At 39.0% G+C, this 19,443-nt stretch overlaps 3 protein-coding genes across 3 annotated transcripts; all 3 read right to left on the reverse strand.

Moving 5' to 3' along the window:
- Positions 1 to 1,219: 1,219 nt before the first annotated feature.
- On the reverse strand, positions 1,220 to 5,773 carry tysnd1 (trypsin like peroxisomal matrix peptidase 1). Its single transcript, XM_051427055.1, has 4 exons — positions 4,420 to 5,773; positions 2,302 to 2,432; positions 1,991 to 2,176; positions 1,220 to 1,794 (listed from the first exon to the last, which is right to left on the reverse strand). Exons 1-4 carry the CDS (start codon positions 5,499 to 5,501, stop codon positions 1,592 to 1,594), a joined length of 1,602 nt encoding a protein of 533 aa, XP_051283015.1. The 5' UTR covers positions 5,502 to 5,773; the 3' UTR covers positions 1,220 to 1,591.
- Positions 5,774 to 6,359: 586 nt separating this feature from the next.
- On the reverse strand, positions 6,360 to 11,746 carry sar1ab (secretion associated, Ras related GTPase 1Ab). The gene is made up of 7 exons (XM_051427312.1): positions 11,643 to 11,746; positions 10,439 to 10,509; positions 9,607 to 9,726; positions 9,443 to 9,508; positions 9,253 to 9,356; positions 9,016 to 9,147; positions 6,360 to 7,630 (listed from the first exon to the last, which is right to left on the reverse strand). The coding sequence occupies exons 2-7, from the start codon at positions 10,494 to 10,496 to the stop codon at positions 7,514 to 7,516; spliced, it is 597 nt and encodes a 198-aa protein (XP_051283272.1). The 5' UTR covers positions 10,497 to 10,509; positions 11,643 to 11,746; the 3' UTR covers positions 6,360 to 7,513.
- Positions 11,747 to 12,942: 1,196 nt separating this feature from the next.
- On the reverse strand, positions 12,943 to 17,712 carry ppa1b (inorganic pyrophosphatase 1b). Its single transcript, XM_051427274.1, has 11 exons — positions 17,546 to 17,712; positions 15,909 to 15,973; positions 15,227 to 15,280; positions 14,823 to 14,942; positions 14,603 to 14,689; positions 14,302 to 14,428; positions 14,070 to 14,197; positions 13,760 to 13,845; positions 13,559 to 13,634; positions 13,416 to 13,455; positions 12,943 to 13,311 (listed from the first exon to the last, which is right to left on the reverse strand). Exons 1-11 carry the CDS (start codon positions 17,604 to 17,606, stop codon positions 13,280 to 13,282), a joined length of 876 nt encoding a protein of 291 aa, XP_051283234.1. The 5' UTR covers positions 17,607 to 17,712; the 3' UTR covers positions 12,943 to 13,279.
- Between the last annotated feature and the right edge of the window lie 1,731 nt (positions 17,713 to 19,443).

The following is a 19,443-nucleotide window of genomic DNA, read 5'->3' on the forward strand; positions in this document are numbered from 1 at the left end:
AGTTAAAAAGTAAAGGGATAACCAACATGATTACAATTCAACATTCAAGTGATTCTTAAGAATGTTTATGTTACTGGCCAATATATTGTAATCATATTTGTAGCCATTTTAGCAGCGAGGGTTGATGTATGGACTACAAGTAGGTCTGAGTGTTGGTCTTAAAACACAGATTCTTAAATTCTTCCTGTTGTTACAAGTAAAATCTACCAGTTTTGCAATATGATGGATTTGATCATTTGATAACAAACTAATCTACATCATTTTGAGCCATCAGTTTAAGAACATTTTCAATTTTCAAGTTAAACTACATTTTTGAAACTTGAATATTAAAGGACAAACATTATACTCTTTGAAACCCATCTTAAAAACTACCCTTTCATAAACATATGTTATATCTATGCATCCTCTGAGGGGCTGATTGTATTGTCAGCTCACTGCTACTCTTGCCTTACCTCATTCTGCAGTGGAGTGTATCTTATAGCTATGGGAAACCAGCAGAAATGAGATACAGACCCAGGCCTGCATATCAGCACTTCTAACAGCACAATGCCTATAGAAAACTCTCTCCTCAGCCTCCCCGGGACATTGCTCCAGCCTCTCCTCTGTGAAACTATTCAGTCTGGGAACAGTGAAATAGAAACCTTACAGTATGTTACAGTGTATGCCCATCTTTGGGAGCTCAGGCCAGGAACGCTTGTCTTAGCATTGTAAAAACTGACAGTAACCAATCCTCTGAAATGTCATTTCTCAGTTTCACATTTCAGTGATAATGGAAATCAGTAGCAGTAATGTCCCAGTGGGTGAAACCTTAAATGTGTTAGCTATGAGTGGGTTTGCCTGCCAACAGATGTCTGAATACCTGATACCGACAGCAAGTCTTCTGGCTACCCAAAGGGACCAATCATTTTCAGCAACCTGTCAGCCTATTATGCTGAATATTCCTCCTGCTTCATGAAAACAAGCCATATGTAACAGAACCAGGTGTAAATCCTAACACAAGCTTCCACGAAAAGTGCATCATCTTTTCTTGTTGCTGTAAAATAATTAAGGCTTGATGTGGAATCATTTTATCTGATGCTTTATTACATAAGGAGAAATAGGGCTAATTAATCTTGCTTTATTCAGCCTTCTAGCTCTTTCTGTTTCTTTGATATTTTACTTGTCATAATGTGTAATTTGTGATGATTGTGTACAGAAATATACCCAGCTTACACAGAAATATCTCCATAATTAACCATTTTTTATCAATTTAATTACATTACAGTACAATAAAACAATCAAAACAGGCATTAAAGTCACTTTAGTTTGGCTGTTAACATCTTTTAAATATTTCACATTGTTTACTGCATTATTCTGGGTATCAGCATTAAGAATTGATAGGTCTTGTTTTAGTTGCATTTACTCCTTTGTGCCTGAGGTATGAAAAATTAGGTATTAAACATAAAGTTATGCATTTGAAAATATCAGTTTTGTTAAAAAGAATTATACAGAATATAAATTTGATCATCAAATGTTATTTTGAATATAATATATATTGATTTAACCTTCCATTCTTTTCCTCTAGCATATCCCAAGGTGCAGGGTTCCTCTATTATAGTTTGCTTTGAGAATCTTCTAGCCTCCACACCCTTCTGATATCTTCTTCTGTGGTGTCCAACACCCTGAACACATTAGCATCCCTTGTCTGGTGAAAGTGCTGCAACAATCTCTGGAAAACAGACACTGGGATGCAAAAGTTGAGGTGCGGGTAGGTCACTTTGGCGGCCAAGTCCCTTGTGTTGCTGGACACGATACCTGCAAAACAGCAAATGCTCATTATACACTCTTAGAATTACAAACACAGCAGTGCAGAAAGAGCAACCTGGTGTGTACAGTTGCCTCATCTCTCTCTACATGTGGTGCATTGTTGTAGTAGGGTTTTTCTGTGGTCATCATATGCCCCCCACTGTTCAAAAAGAGTACATGTTTTTGTAGTTGCAGGGTTTCTTACCCAGCAGCTCTCCTGAGCATCTCCGCACCACAGCACCCCCACTGGCCCCTGCTTGTACTGCACAAGTGGTTTGAAGCATGACAGTCTGGTCATTCAAGCTAATGGCTTTGGAGAGGATACCACAGGTCATAGACGGACCACAGCTCCGACCCAACCCACCATATCCCACCACCACTACAGAATCACCTGTAGGCAGAGAAATCAGGCTGATCATTCATTAGCTTAAAGAAACAGAGACCTCCTCTGCCACAGAATACGCAGGAAGATGTTGCTCTAAAAAACAATTCAACAAAATAAGGGTGAAATCAAACCTGGGCTGTAACTCTGAGTCATTCGAGGGACCACAGCCTCTGTGGCGGAGTCTCTCATCTGCACCAAAGCCAAATCATAGGGTGAAGATGCTTTAGTGGAAAACAGCACATCCCCCACAAGATCATGGACTCTGTGAAACACACATCGCCAAAACAAAGAGCCAGCATTACATATTCTGTATTCTGATCAGAAACATTACAGCTTGCTAAAAGGCACAGGTGCTTTAAATTATTCTGGCTGATTAAACCTACACTCCAGTTGAAGTAGCTGCTGGTAATTAACAGGAGGTCACCAAAGTCCACGTACTCTTGAGAATAGTAAATGTGTAAAACCACCAGTTTTACAGTCTACATGTGAATAACACATATACAATCACATATGATATGATGATATATGAAAAGACGTGTTGATGATTTTCACTGTGACACTTTCTTATGTGAACGTGCCTAGAATCAACAAAGTGTAGGACCTTCAAAAGGAGTTAAAGGAACCTAAAAACACAATAAAACAAGGCATCCAATCATCTGGACTACCAGTTTTACTATGTTTTACTAAGATTTGGAGCTATAAACTCACACACACAAAAAAGGGTCATCACAATGGCTTAAAATAAACTTTTTTTCCCCCTCAGTCTCAAACTCTTAGTTTCAACTGTCCCAGACCTAACAACCAATTAATATAGTTAAATAACTTTGTTTCAGTAGCTCACATGACTTCCGTTCACTATCTGAATTAAAAAAATGTAAATCACAGGTGACCCTGGTATCTCACCCAGTAGAACTGGCGCCATTAACCAAGGCTGAGTCCTTGCTGCAGCGACCATGGGTTTCTCTGACCTGTGACCTGTCGCCCTTTGCTTTCTTGTCAATAAGTGCAGTGCAAATTCAAACCTGTTTCTTATCGGTATTGCCAATGGAAATTTACCTACATACACTTTGAATATTATTATTATTATGTAGCCAAATAATCACAAACGGAGGGACATTGTATATTTGAAGATTACAGAAATTTACAAAGGGAGGGAAAAAAATCAAACAAACTATTGAAACAAGCTCAAACAAACTATTTACATATAAGCTAAAGGAACACTAATCCATCGATGCGGAGAAAAAAGAAAATGTCAAACTAACTATTTACATATGTACAAGCTATAGGAGCACCGTAATCCAGAGATCCGGTGAGAAAGAGTGACAGAGAGAAGGTCAAACGTGTCTCACATGCCACACCTACTGCCTGTGCACAGTGCAGGAGGAGAGGAAGAGACCCCGGCTGGATGAAGAGCTGTGGACTACGATTACTCTGAGCAGCATGCATGGGAATGAAGTAAAATATATCTATTGCCTTTTCCCTGATGGTCTGAATAAGTTGCTAAATTTGCTTTTTAGAAATAAAGTCGGCGAGAGGGTAAAAAAAAAAAAAGTCAACAGTGGTCTCTCTCTGTGATTGATTTTGTGCGTGTAAGTGTGCATCGGATGTAGTGTAGAGCAAGTGCTGGTGCCACCTCATATGTTTTAAATTTCTAACAATTAAAATTTTATATATATTCAATGATGTATAAAAGTAATGTTATTTGTAATTATACATTTCTCTACAGTCCTAGAATTGTCCCAGACCCTATATCCTGTGTCCAAGATGCTATTTTTATTGTCCCCATTGACAACGGGATGTCCTTACATCTCCAAACATTTTGACTTGTCATAGTAGGAAAACTAATGTCATTAACAATAGCTGTATTTCATTTAGGGGCCCCTGATACTATGCATGGTGGCACAGAGCCTTCTGGGATATTTTACAAACATGGCAGTTCAACATGGCTGCCTCCATGGAAGGTGACCTGTGGTGTCTCCAGACAACAAAAAACTATTCTTATTTTCAGGTGATTATTATACACTAATGAAAATATATCCATGAATATTATATTCTATTTCTGCCAACAGATCCTCCTAAATGTTACACACTGGACCTGTTATTAGTTCCACTTATGCATTTCCTCTATTAATCATGTTTTAATGTGTTTTGGGATTAATTCTCCCTTCAGAAGGGGTCAGAGAGGGGTATGGTTGGGTAGAACCTGACAGTTCACACTTAAAGGGGTTAAACTGTGAATGCGCTGTCACCTGTCCCTGTGATGGAACTTCAGGTTGACCTTAGACTTCCTGTTGACAACATGCCGGCAGGTCACAACCAGCCGGGACGTGACAACGACCCCTGAGCCCCAGAGCTGTCCACTGTCCACAAGGCACACAGTGGGGTATCTAACAGCGCTTGACTCGTGGGCTGTGGTGGACATCTGGAGGCCCGCCTCTCCAGGATGGAGCCACACATCTCGGAGTGGATCTTGAATGCTCATGCAGTGGATGATGTTCCTGAAGATCGAGCGGACAGAGCAAACAAGAGTGAGGCCAATCCACTCGTTTGCCTTCCAACCAAATGGAGACACAATCAGTCCAATGAGACGCACATTGTCTGTGCCCTTGACCACAAACAACCCTCCGCCCTCTGTGCCTGGTAAGCACCGGGCATCTGTGAGGATGACAGCATGGTCCTCTCCTGCGAGGTTACTGATGATGCCTCTGCTGAGGGTGCTGATGAAGAGATCTAAGCAGAGGGAGCCGAAAGGTGAGCCACATGCAACAACCGGGAGGCCCTTGTGGAGAGATGAGCTGCTCTGCCAGGGTATAGTCCCCAAATCTGGGCTGCTGTCTGCCAACCCAGTTGCCTTGAGGACTGCAAACCAGCTGAGGAACTGGGCGTCTCTGGTCAGCTCCTCATCCTCTTCATCACCTTGGAAACGCCACTGGTCAGCCTCCTGGAAGACTGCCTGGAAAGCCTGTTTAAAGTCCAGGCAGTTCACGAGCATCAGCAACTCAGCTGCAACCTCTCGGTTACCTGTTGTTCTGTTTCTGGAGGGTGGGAGTGATTCTCCATGTGCTGCCTGTCTGGTGTCAAAATCTCGCTCCGTGGAAAAGCTGACGCGGATTTGAAGTTTTCCAGTGAAGCTGCGGGGTGACAGGAACCCGGGGTCCGCGGAGAGGGGCTCTTTGTCGGTAAGAAAACGGGAAAACGGGAGGCCGGTGCATATGACTGTTCCGGTTTTAGGATGGACGATCACTCCGCTGCAGCTCACGGGTTTCTTGGTTGAGAAAGCCTCTGACACCTTGACCACACAGCAACACCTCCCGACCTCCTTCACCTCCATGTCGTTAGCAGTGGAGATGAACTTTAGCCATGTGTCGATAACGGAGTGTAACAACTCTGTTAAACCGGTGAAAAACACCGCATTTAAAAACAGCTACAGCCCAGTAGTGAGACAAGAAAACAAACCTCCATATTGGACAGGTATATAAGATTGACCCCGAGTTTAAACTAATGATTTGTCGATAATATTATCCATAGTAGCGTTTAATAACGTATGTTCCTGTGTGTACTTCCTGCTTAAGTCTCATTGGTCCCCGAAAAAAAAACACGAGACCTACCGATGAATGTGATTGGTCAGAATGTAAACACAAACAGCTCTGAGCCAATGAGAAATAAGAAGGTGGGAATATAGTTGGTACATGGCTTCATGTGTATCTTCTGAGGCTGATAACATATTTTTGGAATAACTTCAAACCATGAATACCTGAAAGGGACCGTGATTCATCTGTTTTAATTAACTGTAATGTTTTAAACTATGAGTTTTAATGGCAACTGGAAATGTGGTGTGGTTGCCAGTTAACAATTTTTATTCAGTTGAGTGATTTAATTTTAAGAAATAAGTTTGGTGCAGACCCAGTATATTTACCAATAATGACTTATTTCCATATCAGACCTTAGTATTTTATTGTGGTATGTTTATTTTTTGTAATGGTTATGTGTATAGCACATAGCATAATATAAATGTTGAATAATATTACAGAAAAATGTCCCATAGTTCAACTGGATTAAATAATTTCTCAGTAGTACATTTTAAGAATTTTATAACATTTGGAATAAAATATTATCTATTGATAATAATTATGATAGTGTAGTAAAACAATTTCCCATTTAGACCTAATTAAAAATTAAACAAGAAAGATTTAAAGGATTGTCAAAAAATGTTTTATTATGCTCAAACTTCAAACATGTTTAATAACAATATGGCCTACCTTTTGTAACAGATACATTACTCCAGAGCTTGACACTTGATGTAACATAAGGCAAGCCCAATTTTTATTGCAAAATATAAATAAGAGCTTATATACAAGATAATGTATAATATTGCACTAAGAGGTAATTCCATGCATATCTATTGCGTGCCCTATTTTTAGGCACCACCCAAGTACTCTCATAATATCTGCCTGTTGTGAGCAGCCACTAATCACAAAGTACTCAAGTCATTTCACAGCAATTAACCATTATGAAAACAGGTAGTTTGGCATCCTCACTGTGGACAGCTGATGTAGTGGTAACATATACTGCAAATATTTTGCACTGTTCTGTGCTATTGAATAAAGCTCCTCGCAGCAAAATGTCAGTCAATGCACTTATGGTCGCAGTCATATAATTGGCCTGTAGTGATAAACCCTTCATTAATTAAAAACAAATGTGCAATCAACAGAACTGTAAGTATCCTTGGATTTAGCAGGCTACTGTATTAGTGCTTCTCTCTTTAACAAATATGGCATCAAAACTATGCTGTTCTTTGAAAATAATGATGGTAATTCAAGATTCCCAAGAACCAGAATAAATATAAGGATATAATTATAATATTCATCCTCAATCAAGGAAAAGTAACTCCAAGCACAAAGTGTTAACCAAATTGACCTTCACTGTAAGTCTACACCAGCAGCTAAATATAAACCCGGGTCAGAAACTGGTTCACAGCGATGACATGTTCTATATGGCAGACAGAATTCCCTACAGGCTTTAAGTTAAGGTAGGAACCACACCATGAAGCTTATACTTCACATTCAATCCGAACAATACAGACTGAAGAGTCATAACTTCATCTTTGACTCACTGTGGTATGATTGATATGACATACATATTTCTTTGAATGCATGAAGAACACAGGCTATATTAACAACACAAAACACTACTTCAAACACATTTCCTACTGGCACAGTCCAAGTCCTAAATTGAGTATATTTAATAAAATCTCTCTCTATGGCAGGTAGTATTGTGTGGAACATGTCTTTGTGTGCACAGGCAGCACGGTAAATCTTGTTACGGTTGTTAAAAGAACGTGAATCAGTCAATATACTGGGAGAGCCAGCGGAAACCGTCCCCATATCCTTGTCTCTTCAGCACGCTGCACATGAAAACCTCCATTGGCCGCAAATTCAGCTCCTTCAGTGACACTTTGCCCTGAGAAGAAACAAAAAAAAACACATCCAAAAGCACAAATTTTAATTCACAACACAAACATTTCAAACATCTTTTTCCATGGACATTGAACATGAACACTCCGTATCTTAAACCTGTATCTTTCAACAGGGTGGAGCATAGCTGATAGTTGTAGAGTTGTGGTCTGTCTCAATGATATGGATCACTGACACAGGGCTTCAAAAGTCACTGTCTTTTACTGTCTCTTCTTGTTTCTTGCTTGCTTGAGAAATAGCAGGTGGTAAACCTGATTTACACTAATGATGAAAGATTTGCATGAGACAGGTAAGGTGCCAAATGCTTCTCAACAGCATATTGCCCCCCACTGCCACTGTACTTAACAAGAGCAGCGGTGATCTAAGCCCGCCTGCCCTTGGAAAGTCTGATTTGTATTAGAAATTCAAGCAAGGCAGAGTTTATCTCAGAGCTAAGGTGGGTGCAATAACAACTTTCGGTTGTGCTGAAAGGGACAGTGTATTTGTGAAGCTCACTGTTGTTATTATGCAGTGCAAATGCCCTTGAACGGCAACATGGACACAAATGCACTATTTATTATAGTCATAAAGCAGAAATTACGTTTACGCCGGGGACACAGAGGAGGTGGAAGCTCCACAAAGCACTAACTGTTCACATCAGATATGCATTTCTCTGCACAGGCCAACAAGTGATTCTGCTTCTCTGCTCTTTTCTAATCACACATAGAGCTGATCTTTATAATAACCTCATGAATTTATAATGTAAAGGTCTTTATGTGTCCCTGGATGAGCTGTCACCTCTTCTGTTACAATGGAGTTGAAAGGACCATCGCCTTGTGTGATCTGCAGTGAGGGGCTTCTCTCCTGTGTGTGTCTGTGTGTCTGTGTGTGTGTGTGTGTGTGTGTGTGTGTGTGTGTGTGTGTGTGTGTGTGTGTGTGTGTGTGTGTGTGTGTGCAGATGTTGATATTTCATCGTGTGGGTGGAAATACATCGGGGGAATTGAAACTCCAGGAAAACAGCAGGGAGAGGGGCAGAAAAATCATCATCATTATCTTTTTCAGAATTAGATGTTTTACATAACATATCATTTATATTGTTTATAATAGATTATCAGTGTGTTTTCTCGCCAGACTCACTCACGGTGCATCGAAAAAATATAACAGACGCCAAAACTATTACTGCAGGTCACGAGATGGCCTTCAACTTGCTTTCGCTTTCTTGTGTGTCCCCAGCGTAAGGAGATTGTTTCTAACTATAGTAAATCTGCCTTTTTGTTGCATTCCACCATACAGACAGATTCAATAATAAAAAAAAACAATACAATACAAATAAAAAAAAAAAAAACAGGACAGACTTCAGCATTTAATCACATCATTTAGTGTGATCATTACCTTTCCAGTTGTATGTCCATGAAGACCAAACATTCCTCTGAGTGCATCCTCACTGATGGCCTCTGGACGGTCTATTTTATTGCCCAGGATGAGAACCGGGACGTTTGAGGTGGTTTCATCTGTTAACAAGGCCTGAAGAGAGGAAGTATATATTCACCAAAGACACCATTCCTATCATTGGCCAAAACTATAAACAACTGTGCTGATATACAAGTGAAATCAACTTAATTAACTCACATCCAGTTCAACTTTAGCCTCTATTAGTCGCTCATGATCAGCACAATCCACCATGTAGACTATACCATTTATGGCTGGGAGATAGTTCTTCCAGATCCTTCGTGCTGTGAGAGTAACACAATGTCAGTATTTAGGTAACACACAAGTGAGAGCTGCTAGTGCATCAAACAGCATTTTTCCTTATTCCCACCTTGCGTGTGACCTCCGAGGTCAAACGTCGTAAAGGTCATTCCAGCTATTGTCAACTCCTCGGACGCTGAGGACAGAGAGGAAGCACTGACTTTAAATAAGCGATGAAGCAAGAAACATAATGCTGATTGCTGAACTGACTACATGTCAAATCTCTGGATGTACTTGGGTGTAGCGTCGGAACGTGCTGTCCTAGCCTGTCATCTCTGAGCATGTGCAGGAGTGTTGTCTTTCCAGCATTGTCCAGGCCAAGAAAGACTAGCTTGCCAGTCTTCTTGTACAACCCTGATAATAAAAAGAAAACAAACGGATATGAATTTGTAAACTCACCATAAACTTGTATTACGGTTTTTATCACAGGCTTGATGAGGATGATGATAAGCAGGATGCACCACAGTCATCACAAACACAAAAGGGTTTTCTTTTTTGTCATATTCAAGAATGCCATTGTTATAATAAATCTGTGATTACACCTTTACGCACAGTGACTGGTATCTTTTATACAGATAATATCAAAAAGAAATTGGTGAAATATTTCAAAATAAAGTTCATCATAATAACACTACATAACATAGTTACCAGATGTACATTTGGAGATACGTCTTGACTTATTCATAAAAATACACAACGCTTTCCACTGTTTCCTTGCTCTCTACTGGCAAAGGGATTGACTGAATGTTTACTATTTTCAAAGACCTGCTGCGCTGGTTCTGTAACATAATGTTTCTGACACTTTCAAAAGAAACTTTGGGATGTTTCCTTCCTGGCAAGACCTTATTCATGAATAAAGTCAGTTTGGTTCGTGAGCTACAACCATTTTAATTTGGGTCTGTCATTTTAGAATGGAGAAGGATAAAGTCAAACCGCACTGTGTATGTTGTTAGCACAGTTTGAGAAACAATGTTCTGTATGTCAAATGGGAATTTATTCTGTATGACAATAAGTTCTGGTGGTTAAGGTTGGACAATATTGTTGGTATTTATGTACAATACTCTACCTAATAGTTGCAAGACACTGCTGAAGCTCCTGTAGATCCAGTCAAATATAAAAGACATTTCTCTTGACTGCCTGTAATACAGATAACAAAACTGAAATCATTTATCAAGGCACATTTAAGAAGAACACAACAAAGTGCACATACGGGATCTCTCAGTGATTAGTTCATGTTCAAGCTGTAAGCAAGCCCCCTCTCCCACCATAAGCATATGTCCAGAATAACAACATAGCAGTACACATGGCCAAATAAAGAGTATAGTATAGAGTTGACTATAATGCTGCGAACGCCCATGGTTGCATTACAGAATCTAGCACTGAAGCTCATTGTTAATCGTTATTCCTGACCCCTGGATTACTCTTCTGGTATGTGTAAGCTCTGTGTAATCACACAAGATTTAAAGTATGAAAGGAAAGGAGGGCAAACTGAGCAACAACCCGGCTTTATGATGATTTTTAGATGCTGGTTTTGTTCTGAGAGCTGTCTCACTGAGCCACACTGATCTTCCTCTGACTATTTTTATGACAGGTTGTGGCAAGGACACTTGATCTCGGCAGTCACCCCCTGCTTCCCTCTCTCGCCCACTCACTCACACACACCTGTTACTCTCTGTGGGACTTAATGTGCTTGTTGCAGTGACTAGTGAGGCCTTCAGTGACTAAGGCTTCGGGAAATTACCCAATTGTTGATTACTTTGTACAATGTTTCAGCCGGGTCATTTGTAAACACTCAACTCCATATATAAAGTATGACATATGATTCCTATGTCTATGGATTAAATACTATAACGCAACAGACGCCTTTAGTAGGTAGTCGTGTCATAAATAGCCGCAGGTTTTCTTGCAAACCCTTAAACAAGTATTCCAGTATAAATATACATGAATTACATCATAAAACACGACAGGCCACTAAACTCATGAATGAGCTCTTCAGAAACGATTGTTCCAGTGATTTCACCATTACTGCCACAGTTCGGCTTATCAAAGTTAGTTAGCTAGTAGCAACGACACCAGCTGCCACAGCGTAAACAATAAAACAAACAAAGTTAGTAAAAAAAACAAACAACACTGGCGCGCAGGAGGTCCAGAATGACAAAACTAAAACTTTATAATGTCAGGAAAGTGCGCCAACAAGCAGAAAATAAGACTTAAATGGAAATGTGGGACGTGGAGTTAAGTACATTTAATACATATATTTGTGGTATTACCTTTGGCTGCCGTAACGATGAACTGCCCGTCCGCTGGTTTTTGGTCCAAGCCTGTCCCGTCGACTGACGTGAGCCTACAAGTTTGACAGTTAGCCGGAAGTACGTCACTAGAATAGCTAATAAGGGGGCGGGGCGAACGTGTTTTTTTTTTCTTTCTGAACTTTAAAAATATAATGTGACGATTTAAGAATAAAATAAAACAATAAATAAACATCTGTAAGGGAAAAAAATGAATAAATCTGACACATTATACTTTATTTATGCATTAATGTGTGTATTACTTCAGTGTTGCAGCTGGTAAAAGTGGAGCTATTTTAAAACAAATGGAGTAATAAGTTGCTTACTCTACAATAGCCTACATCTTAATTTAGTTGTTAATTTTATTTTGTATTACTACTCAGTAATAACACTACTACTTGACAGCAGTCAAATACATGTAATGGGGTTAAAAAGTAAAAAATAAATTGGTACAATATTTCCAAACGAACTGGAGTACAAGTATAAAGTAGCATAAACTAGAAATACTCAAGTAAAGAAGAAGTACCTCAAAATTGTAATGTACTTGAATACCAGTAAATGTACTTAGTTACTTTCCACCAGCGTTCACTCCTCCTCTTTTACAATAGGAATCTATTACAACATTTGGGGCAGATGTTTAATGTCATTTTCCACAATATTAATACAGTGTTCTAATCATAAGTCATTGCCCAAGAAAAGTACTTTTCTCCATAGTGTCTAATATATGCACAATTTTAAACTTTTCAAGGTGTCTTAATGTATTTTGGATGGAATTGGCATATCTTGTTGAGCAGATTTTATCCTACTTATAAAATAATATAAAATATAAAATTCAACTACATTTTTATGTTTACATTTTTTATTTACCATTACACTTTTTTTGTTGCTCCCCAATCTAATTCTACCTCTTATTTTAAGTTTAACACTATTATTATAAACAGGAAAACAAGCCTGATAGTAAACATTTGAGCCAAAGGAATGACCTAAAACGCATCACTATAAGTTGAGAAAATAGTACATTTCTTTTAAACATATTACAATATAAAAAGAAAGACAAAGTATGGTACTGAACACTTGGTGGCAGCATTATAACAATGACAAAGGTTCAGCCCACAGAATAGTACTAACACCTCTGCTCATTAAACATGGCAGTCATGGAACAGCAACAGAGAAACAAGAGTGTTTTGCTCCTAATTTAGAATAAATTCTGTTACTGACAAGTGTTATCCAATTATCTTATTTTCTAGTGCTCAGGGAGAAAAAGAGAAATCACACACTTCAATGATAATTTAACCCCAGAAGCTTTATTAAAGCAGTTCAATGTCTCATACAGAGCAAGTATCTAGTAGGCACATTACCTGTACTTTGCTTATAACAGCACATCTCCAGTGAGATCTTTGTTAAATAAAATCATTGGTCAAGACATGGGTACTTTTTTGACATTTCTCTCTACAGTATCTACCTATAACCTCTTCATCTACAGGAAAACATCCAATCCAGACCCAACCATCCATGTCCCATCCCATCCCTTCCCCCCATTGGTTCCTAATGTAAGACCATCTTCAAGTATTCCTGAGAGATGAGCCTTTCACTCTGCTCCAATCCAACCAGTGCCTGGATTACTTCTTCTCATAGTAGAACCATTTATCGACTGCAAATGAAAACATTAAATCAATCAATCTCACAGTTGCTCAATCAAATTTAGCAGGAATTCAACAATCTGGACATTTACAGGAATATGTTTTGAAATATTACCTGATGAAGGGATAGGTTCTTCCTTTCCACAAGGACATGTCTAAAAATAGAGTGGAACATCCGTTATAAAATAATAATCAAGAAGGAATGAGGGCTGGTTTTGAGATTTCATATGTTGCATAAAGGGATGAACAAAATCTTACTTCACCAACAGCTGCTTTGGCCTCATCTACTGAGCAGCAGAAAGGGCTGTCACCGGCCGACACACACGTGTTTTTGCTGTATTGTGTGAGAAGACACAGTCACTTTTAGTCAAAAAGCCATAAATGTGTATATTTCAGGGTACACTCGTTCTTAAAGCAACTTTATGTTGAGCTGTAGTCAAAGCAGTTAAGAGTGTTTACCATTTCAGTTCACCGGCTTTGGCCTTTTGGGAAATGAGGGCTTTCCAGAAGTTATGGGTGCTCTTGATTACTTCAATGGCAAAGTCCTGAAACACAAAAAAACAGTAAGTGCTTAGCTGAAAGTAAGTTTTTTACAGTTAACTATAACATGTGTATATAATTCTAGTTCCAGTGAAGGTTTCAATGATTTGCTCAAAGTTTGACAAAGGCGGAAACTGCATATCATGGTTTGACAGGGAGCACGGAAACTCTTGACAAAACATCTGTCATAGTACAAATGATGACTAAGCAGAGTGTGTTGCATACACACCTTGTCTTTAAACTCATCATTGAAAGCGAAGCGGTTCTCTGGTTTCCCATCTGGCACTTTGTACCTCCTGAACCAGTCGACCGTGGCCTCCAGATAACCAGGCTTCAGGCGCTTGACATCACTGATGTCTAAACACGGACAACAAAACGAGTTCAGTACGACCGATGCAGGACGGCTCACAAACACAGACAAGCGAAAACAAAGAGCGACTTTAATAAATTGAGGCGCTTACTGTTCAAGTCGTTGGCTTCAGGGTCCTCTACATTGATTGCAATCACTTTCCAATCAGTCTCACCCTCATCGATCATGGCCAGGACCCCGAGCACTTTCACTTTGATTACCTCTCCGCGGGAACACACCTTAGGAGAACATTTCAGTTTGAAGTTATTTTTCTGTTGTTGTCATCAGCAGCAGCATCCTTATTTCCATGAAATTACTGTACAAAACAAATAATGAAATCGATAATCACTGTGACTTAATGACCTCGTGAAAGATGAACAACAAGGCTGCAAAATCATCAGCCGGTGTTGTACCTTACTGCCGATTTCACAGACATCAATGGGGTCGTTGTCACCGCAGCAGTCAGTGTCTCCATCTTTGTGCGTGGGATCTTCCCATGTCTGACACACCACAAAACAAAGCGCACAAGCTGAGTTAAGACAGAATGCAACGTTTGCACGTATTAAGTAAAACTACTAAACATTTACATTTTAAACACTGCAGGATGTGAAATCGTTCAAACAAAAAACTAACCTGAGGAATGGCTCCATAGTTCCATATGTAGCCCTTATGAGGGAAAACATTGGCAACATATCGCAACTTGCCCTTCTTCACGTCTTGCTTTATTGGGTTCAAGAGGTCTTTTGTAGCGATCTGAAAATAAATTGTATAGCATATAGATACTTTTAAAGACATGTTTAGTGTTAAAAAGTACAATTCATTCATGTTGAAGGCCATTCATGATGCCTTATTGCAACAGAGGAACCTAATTTGATCCCAGACACAATAAAATGATTTGCTTGACTAAAAATAAAGGGTAGAAATGGTGAATCTCAACTTTTATTCTTGTTTGAAAAAGGTCCAGTTTGTGCGATTTAGTGGCATCTAGCGGTGAAATTGTGTTGGGAGGTTGGTGGGAGATAATTTGAGACACGTACCTCCATCTTTGCATTTGTCCATCTTGGTACCTCAACCACCACGTGAAAGATATTCTGCAAGAGACAAGAATCCAACATAGTTATCTTTAAATTATTCATACGCGGACGCCCGGATAGCTCAGTAGGTAGAGCTGGCGACCCATGTACTGAGGCTGAGTCCTTGCTGCAGTTCGAATCCGACCTGCGACCCTTTGCTGCGTGTCATCCCCTCTCTCTCTGCCCCCCCTGCTCCTGTCTGTCTTCAGCTGTCACTATAATAAAGGCAATAAAAGTCTAAAAAATATACATTAAAAAAGATTATTCATACGCAGTATACGACACAACAACACATAATCCTTACATAATGTGCTACATTCTGGCTTTTACTAGTCAGTTATTGCTTCGGTCAAATCCTTTGCACAAGCAAGATTAATTGTTTCAGATAGATAAGATAATGGATAATGTATTGCAATCACAGGAGATATTGACACAGCACTTAGAAAATAAAGAGTAAAGGCCATTGCCTTCACAAATAGACTATGACCTTTGCTATTTAGGAGAGCTTTACTAAAAACATTTCAATGCCTGTAATCTACAAAACATATTCAGAGCAGCGCTGTAGCTTGCATTTTAACCAGTGGGTAGATTTAAAGCGTACACATACAGAACACTTACATATTTAATGGGATAACCGTGACCTTACCTGACTCTCATCAGCATATATTGGTATGTCATGGAATGGTGAGATGTACTTTCCTTCAGCATTTTCTGTAAGACAGTCAGATTTAACACTGTATGAATATAGCAGGCAGATACAAGCTGCTTTTGTCTGTCTTATGTCAACAACTGAGTGGTCCTACAGCAGGGGAATGAATGTCAGATTGGATGGATTTCCAAGAGAGTACACAGGGTTCATTACTGCTTAAGTTTAACTTCTGGCTGAAGGTGTGTCAATAAGTTGTTTGGTGGTCTTGGTGGAAGAAAAACACCAATTTCTGACTGTATAGCAAGAATTATGAGAATTATGGGAAACATTACATTTCTTGTGGCCTCTGCCCTGAGACATACAGTAATAGAACCATTAACTTGCTCCCCACTAGGCCAAGGGTCAGCAACCTTAGGCACGCATGCCACCATTGGCACATGATAGCATACCCAATGGCACACTAACAAGAAGAAGAGTGTTTTTTGTGCTCTCTCATCTGCATACCAAATCTTTCACACACATTGGCAGTCACACTACCTGTCTTCTTAAAGCACCTCATGGCCTGCATACATGATTTCAACTCATATGTGGATATTTCACAAGGATGGCAGCCTTATTATATAGGGCCCTTGTATATAAGTACAATGTCCTGCTTATGGGAGAAAAATATATGTTTTTTAAATGTTGCTATTCACATTGCCTATATTGATGGAATAAAACAAAATTACCTGTTGGAGATTTAAATTATGATGTGGTGTCATAATTAAACGTAATGCTAATCTTCATGTTGATATGGCACAGTGATTAACAAGAACATTTAATCAACCCTTGTACCAAGCATTAAAGCCACAGCGTACTTATTACTACATAACCAATTTTGGTTTATTTTACACATCACACAATTATTGTAATGGCCGTGGTCTGCATTCAGAGACCTTGAGTCTTGCATTTTGATGATAAAGACAGTAACTTGGCTTGGATTTGTCTCTAAAAATCAATGAGCTTTAACTATGAGGGAGCTACAGGAACTTATAATCATTTAAAAAAAAAAATCATCTCTGTGCAGCTACAGCACAGAGAGCACTTTGTCCCACAGGTTAACAACACGCAGTCTCGTCCTATAAATAGCACATCAATGGGTATATTAACGCATTATAATCACAGAGGGCGTTGTCCAACCAACCTCAAGCCTTTATGAGTTTATGCTGGGTGACGTGTTTGAACACCTTGCGAGATTTCCCGAAATGACCAACTTCCTTCTACAAAATCCAGGCAAGAATAACGCTGTAAGGTTGGGGAGGATGACACATACTGTCAGAAATCAAACCACCTCACTGAGGATCGCTGTTACTTGGTAAAAAAAAAAAAAAAAAAACACGCATCTAGCTGACGCAACTTTACATGACTTAACCCGAGCCCTTACTGCTACGCAAACTACAGCGGTTTGGCTTGTAGTTTCCAATTTAAGAACATTACTCAACGCTACTACGGATACAATGAAACAACCCGGCGACAATAAAGGAATATAAGTGACACGTGGGAAGTTGCAGTCGGCCTGCCGGGGGTCTGTGGAGAGACCTCCAAAGTAGCAAACAATGACAAAACTGAATCATTTCTACTCAGTTTCTACTTACTGAAGAACAAGCGGTAGTTCAGGGAGTTCGGGTTTCCCCTCTCTTCCACCGTGAAGCTCATGTTGTTGAGGTTTTATGTGGCTGTCTGACTCTGGGATGGAGGACGGCGGCGGAAGGAAACGTCTGTGCTAGTGTTTTAGACAGAAAGGGCACAGCGCATGCGCACTTTCATACAGATGCCTTAACTGCCTGTCGGAAATATCAAACTTCACATGTGAAAAATAAAATACCGTCAAATATTTTTATGAATTCCAGCGTGCAAAAGACGATAATAATACCTCCACCATTACTAGCTGCAACATTGAAGTGATGTAGGCAAAATGCATCAATAATTATTGTTCAGTAAGATAAGATAAGATATTCCTTTATTTATCCCCCTTAGGAGAAATTCAGGTTGACACAGCAGCAATAGGGCAAAGAAGAATATCACAATAAAAATATTACTAATATTATTTATTCTGAATAATAATACTTTTGTATTTTAAACAATTTTAAATCCATGACTTATACTTGATTCATTTTAAAACACAGGCTTGAACAACAAAATACAAGTTGTAGTAACTTACCAAGAAATTTCTACTCAAGTACAATATCTTCTTTCACTACTGATGAAAACATGATGCGTGGTATTATGGTTATGAAAGTATTAAAGGCTCTATTGGTGTTAACTGATACAGTCTTCTGAATATATGAGTGATCTGCCTACTTGGCCATCATATGTTTTTCCTCACAGACTACATCACCCAGCCCAATCTTTAAATAAAATGTTGCATGAAACTACAAATAATTGAAAAGCACTCCCATACCTGTGCAATATTTATTTATTGAGGGAACGTCAAGAAGTGATTTTTTTAGTTCTGGACTATATCACTAAAGCTTTGAATAATTACAACATATATGCCCCTGACTTAATACTACAAACAATGTACTGGGCAGAATATTGAATTTATTAATAACACAGGAGTGACAACATTGTCTTTTCCCATTACAAAAGCTCCACAATGCCTTTATGTCCATTGAAATGCAGGATGTGAGTGTCATCCCTGTATAAGTCTTAAATACCCTAACTAACCAGTAATTGTACAATTAAACCTCAGTTGCAATGTAATATAGTCTGGAACTCCGAGATCTCACATTATATGGCTTGTGTCTTTGCATCAGATCAAAGTGACTTCTAATTACTCACTGCATGTCAGGAACATTAGTGAATGGACCAAAAACATTCTGAGCATTTGTACACAAAAAACACAGTTGTTTGCATATAACAAGGTTCAGAGAGTTTTAGGCACAGAAATGTGCCTAAAACGATCTTGATCTGGTCTGGTCAAAAAGTTTAAACTAGTGTTTGCTCTTTAAATTGCAAATAAGAGAATTTGGATCCTAATCGTTTTCCATCTTACAAATCTGGAAATCTTGTCAATAACATCATTAGGAAAACATTACGAGAATCACTTAAATGCCGAATCGAACCAGTGGGTTTGATTTGAGCTTCTTGCCAGCAAGGCTACATTTATGAAACCCAAAAAAGTATAAATATATGGATATATTTAAATAATTTGGTCCCTTTGTTTTCTATTAGTTCTTGCAAATTGTTGTTTGCTTGCTTTAAAACCTTATGTTATGGCAGCACTGACAATTTGAATTTTGGCAAAGGATGACAAGAACATTTAGGTTTAATATGAGGCCAATTACTCATGTTGTGAAAGATGTATGTGAATGAATGGAAATCTGACCAGATCCACTGTAACACATGTGACTTCAGTTTGTTTTCTACCAGTCTGCAGAATCTGCAAACAAAAAAAAAACACTCCAGACACAAATCCAGATATGTTTCTCAAAGCATTAAAAAAAAAAGTAGGATGGCACCATTCGCTGACTTCATATCCGCCCGCAGCCTG

The sequence above is a fragment of the Dicentrarchus labrax genome, unplaced genomic scaffold (assembly GCF_905237075.1).
Source record: "Dicentrarchus labrax unplaced genomic scaffold, dlabrax2021, whole genome shotgun sequence".
NCBI lineage: Eukaryota > Metazoa > Chordata > Actinopteri > Moronidae > Dicentrarchus > Dicentrarchus labrax.

What these genes read in the sequence shown, in the direction of transcription:
- tysnd1 (XM_051427055.1), bottom strand. Translation starts at nt 5,501, where the DNA reads ATGGAGGTGAAGGAGGTCGGGAGGTGTTGCTGTGTGGTCAAGGTGTCA. An exon ending in GACTCAGAGTTACAGCCCAG is followed by an intron (nt 2,177 to 2,301) that starts GTTTGATTTCAC and finishes CTCTGCCTACAG; the next exon opens with GTGATTCTGTAGTGGTGGTG. An exon ending in ATGCTCAGGAGAGCTGCTGG is followed by an intron (nt 1,795 to 1,990) that starts GTAAGAAACCCT and finishes GCTGTTTTGCAG; the next exon opens with GTATCGTGTCCAGCAACACA.
- sar1ab (XM_051427312.1), bottom strand. Translation starts at nt 10,496, where the DNA reads ATGTCTTTTATATTTGACTGGATCTACAGGAGCTTCAGCAGTGTCTTG. An exon ending in CAGTGTCTTGCAACTATTAG is followed by an intron (nt 9,727 to 10,438) that starts GTAGAGTATTGT and finishes TTTTATTATCAG; the next exon opens with GGTTGTACAAGAAGACTGGC. An exon ending in CCTCGGAGGTCACACGCAAG is followed by an intron (nt 9,357 to 9,442) that starts GTGGGAATAAGG and finishes TTACTCTCACAG; the next exon opens with CACGAAGGATCTGGAAGAAC.
- ppa1b (XM_051427274.1), bottom strand. Translation starts at nt 17,606, where the DNA reads ATGAGCTTCACGGTGGAAGAGAGGGGAAACCCGAACTCCCTGAACTAC. An exon ending in GGACAAATGCAAAGATGGAG is followed by an intron (nt 14,943 to 15,226) that starts GTACGTGTCTCA and finishes ATTTATTTTCAG; the next exon opens with ATCGCTACAAAAGACCTCTT. An exon ending in AAAGCCGGTGAACTGAAATG is followed by an intron (nt 13,635 to 13,759) that starts GTAAACACTCTT and finishes CACACAATACAG; the next exon opens with CAAAAACACGTGTGTGTCGG.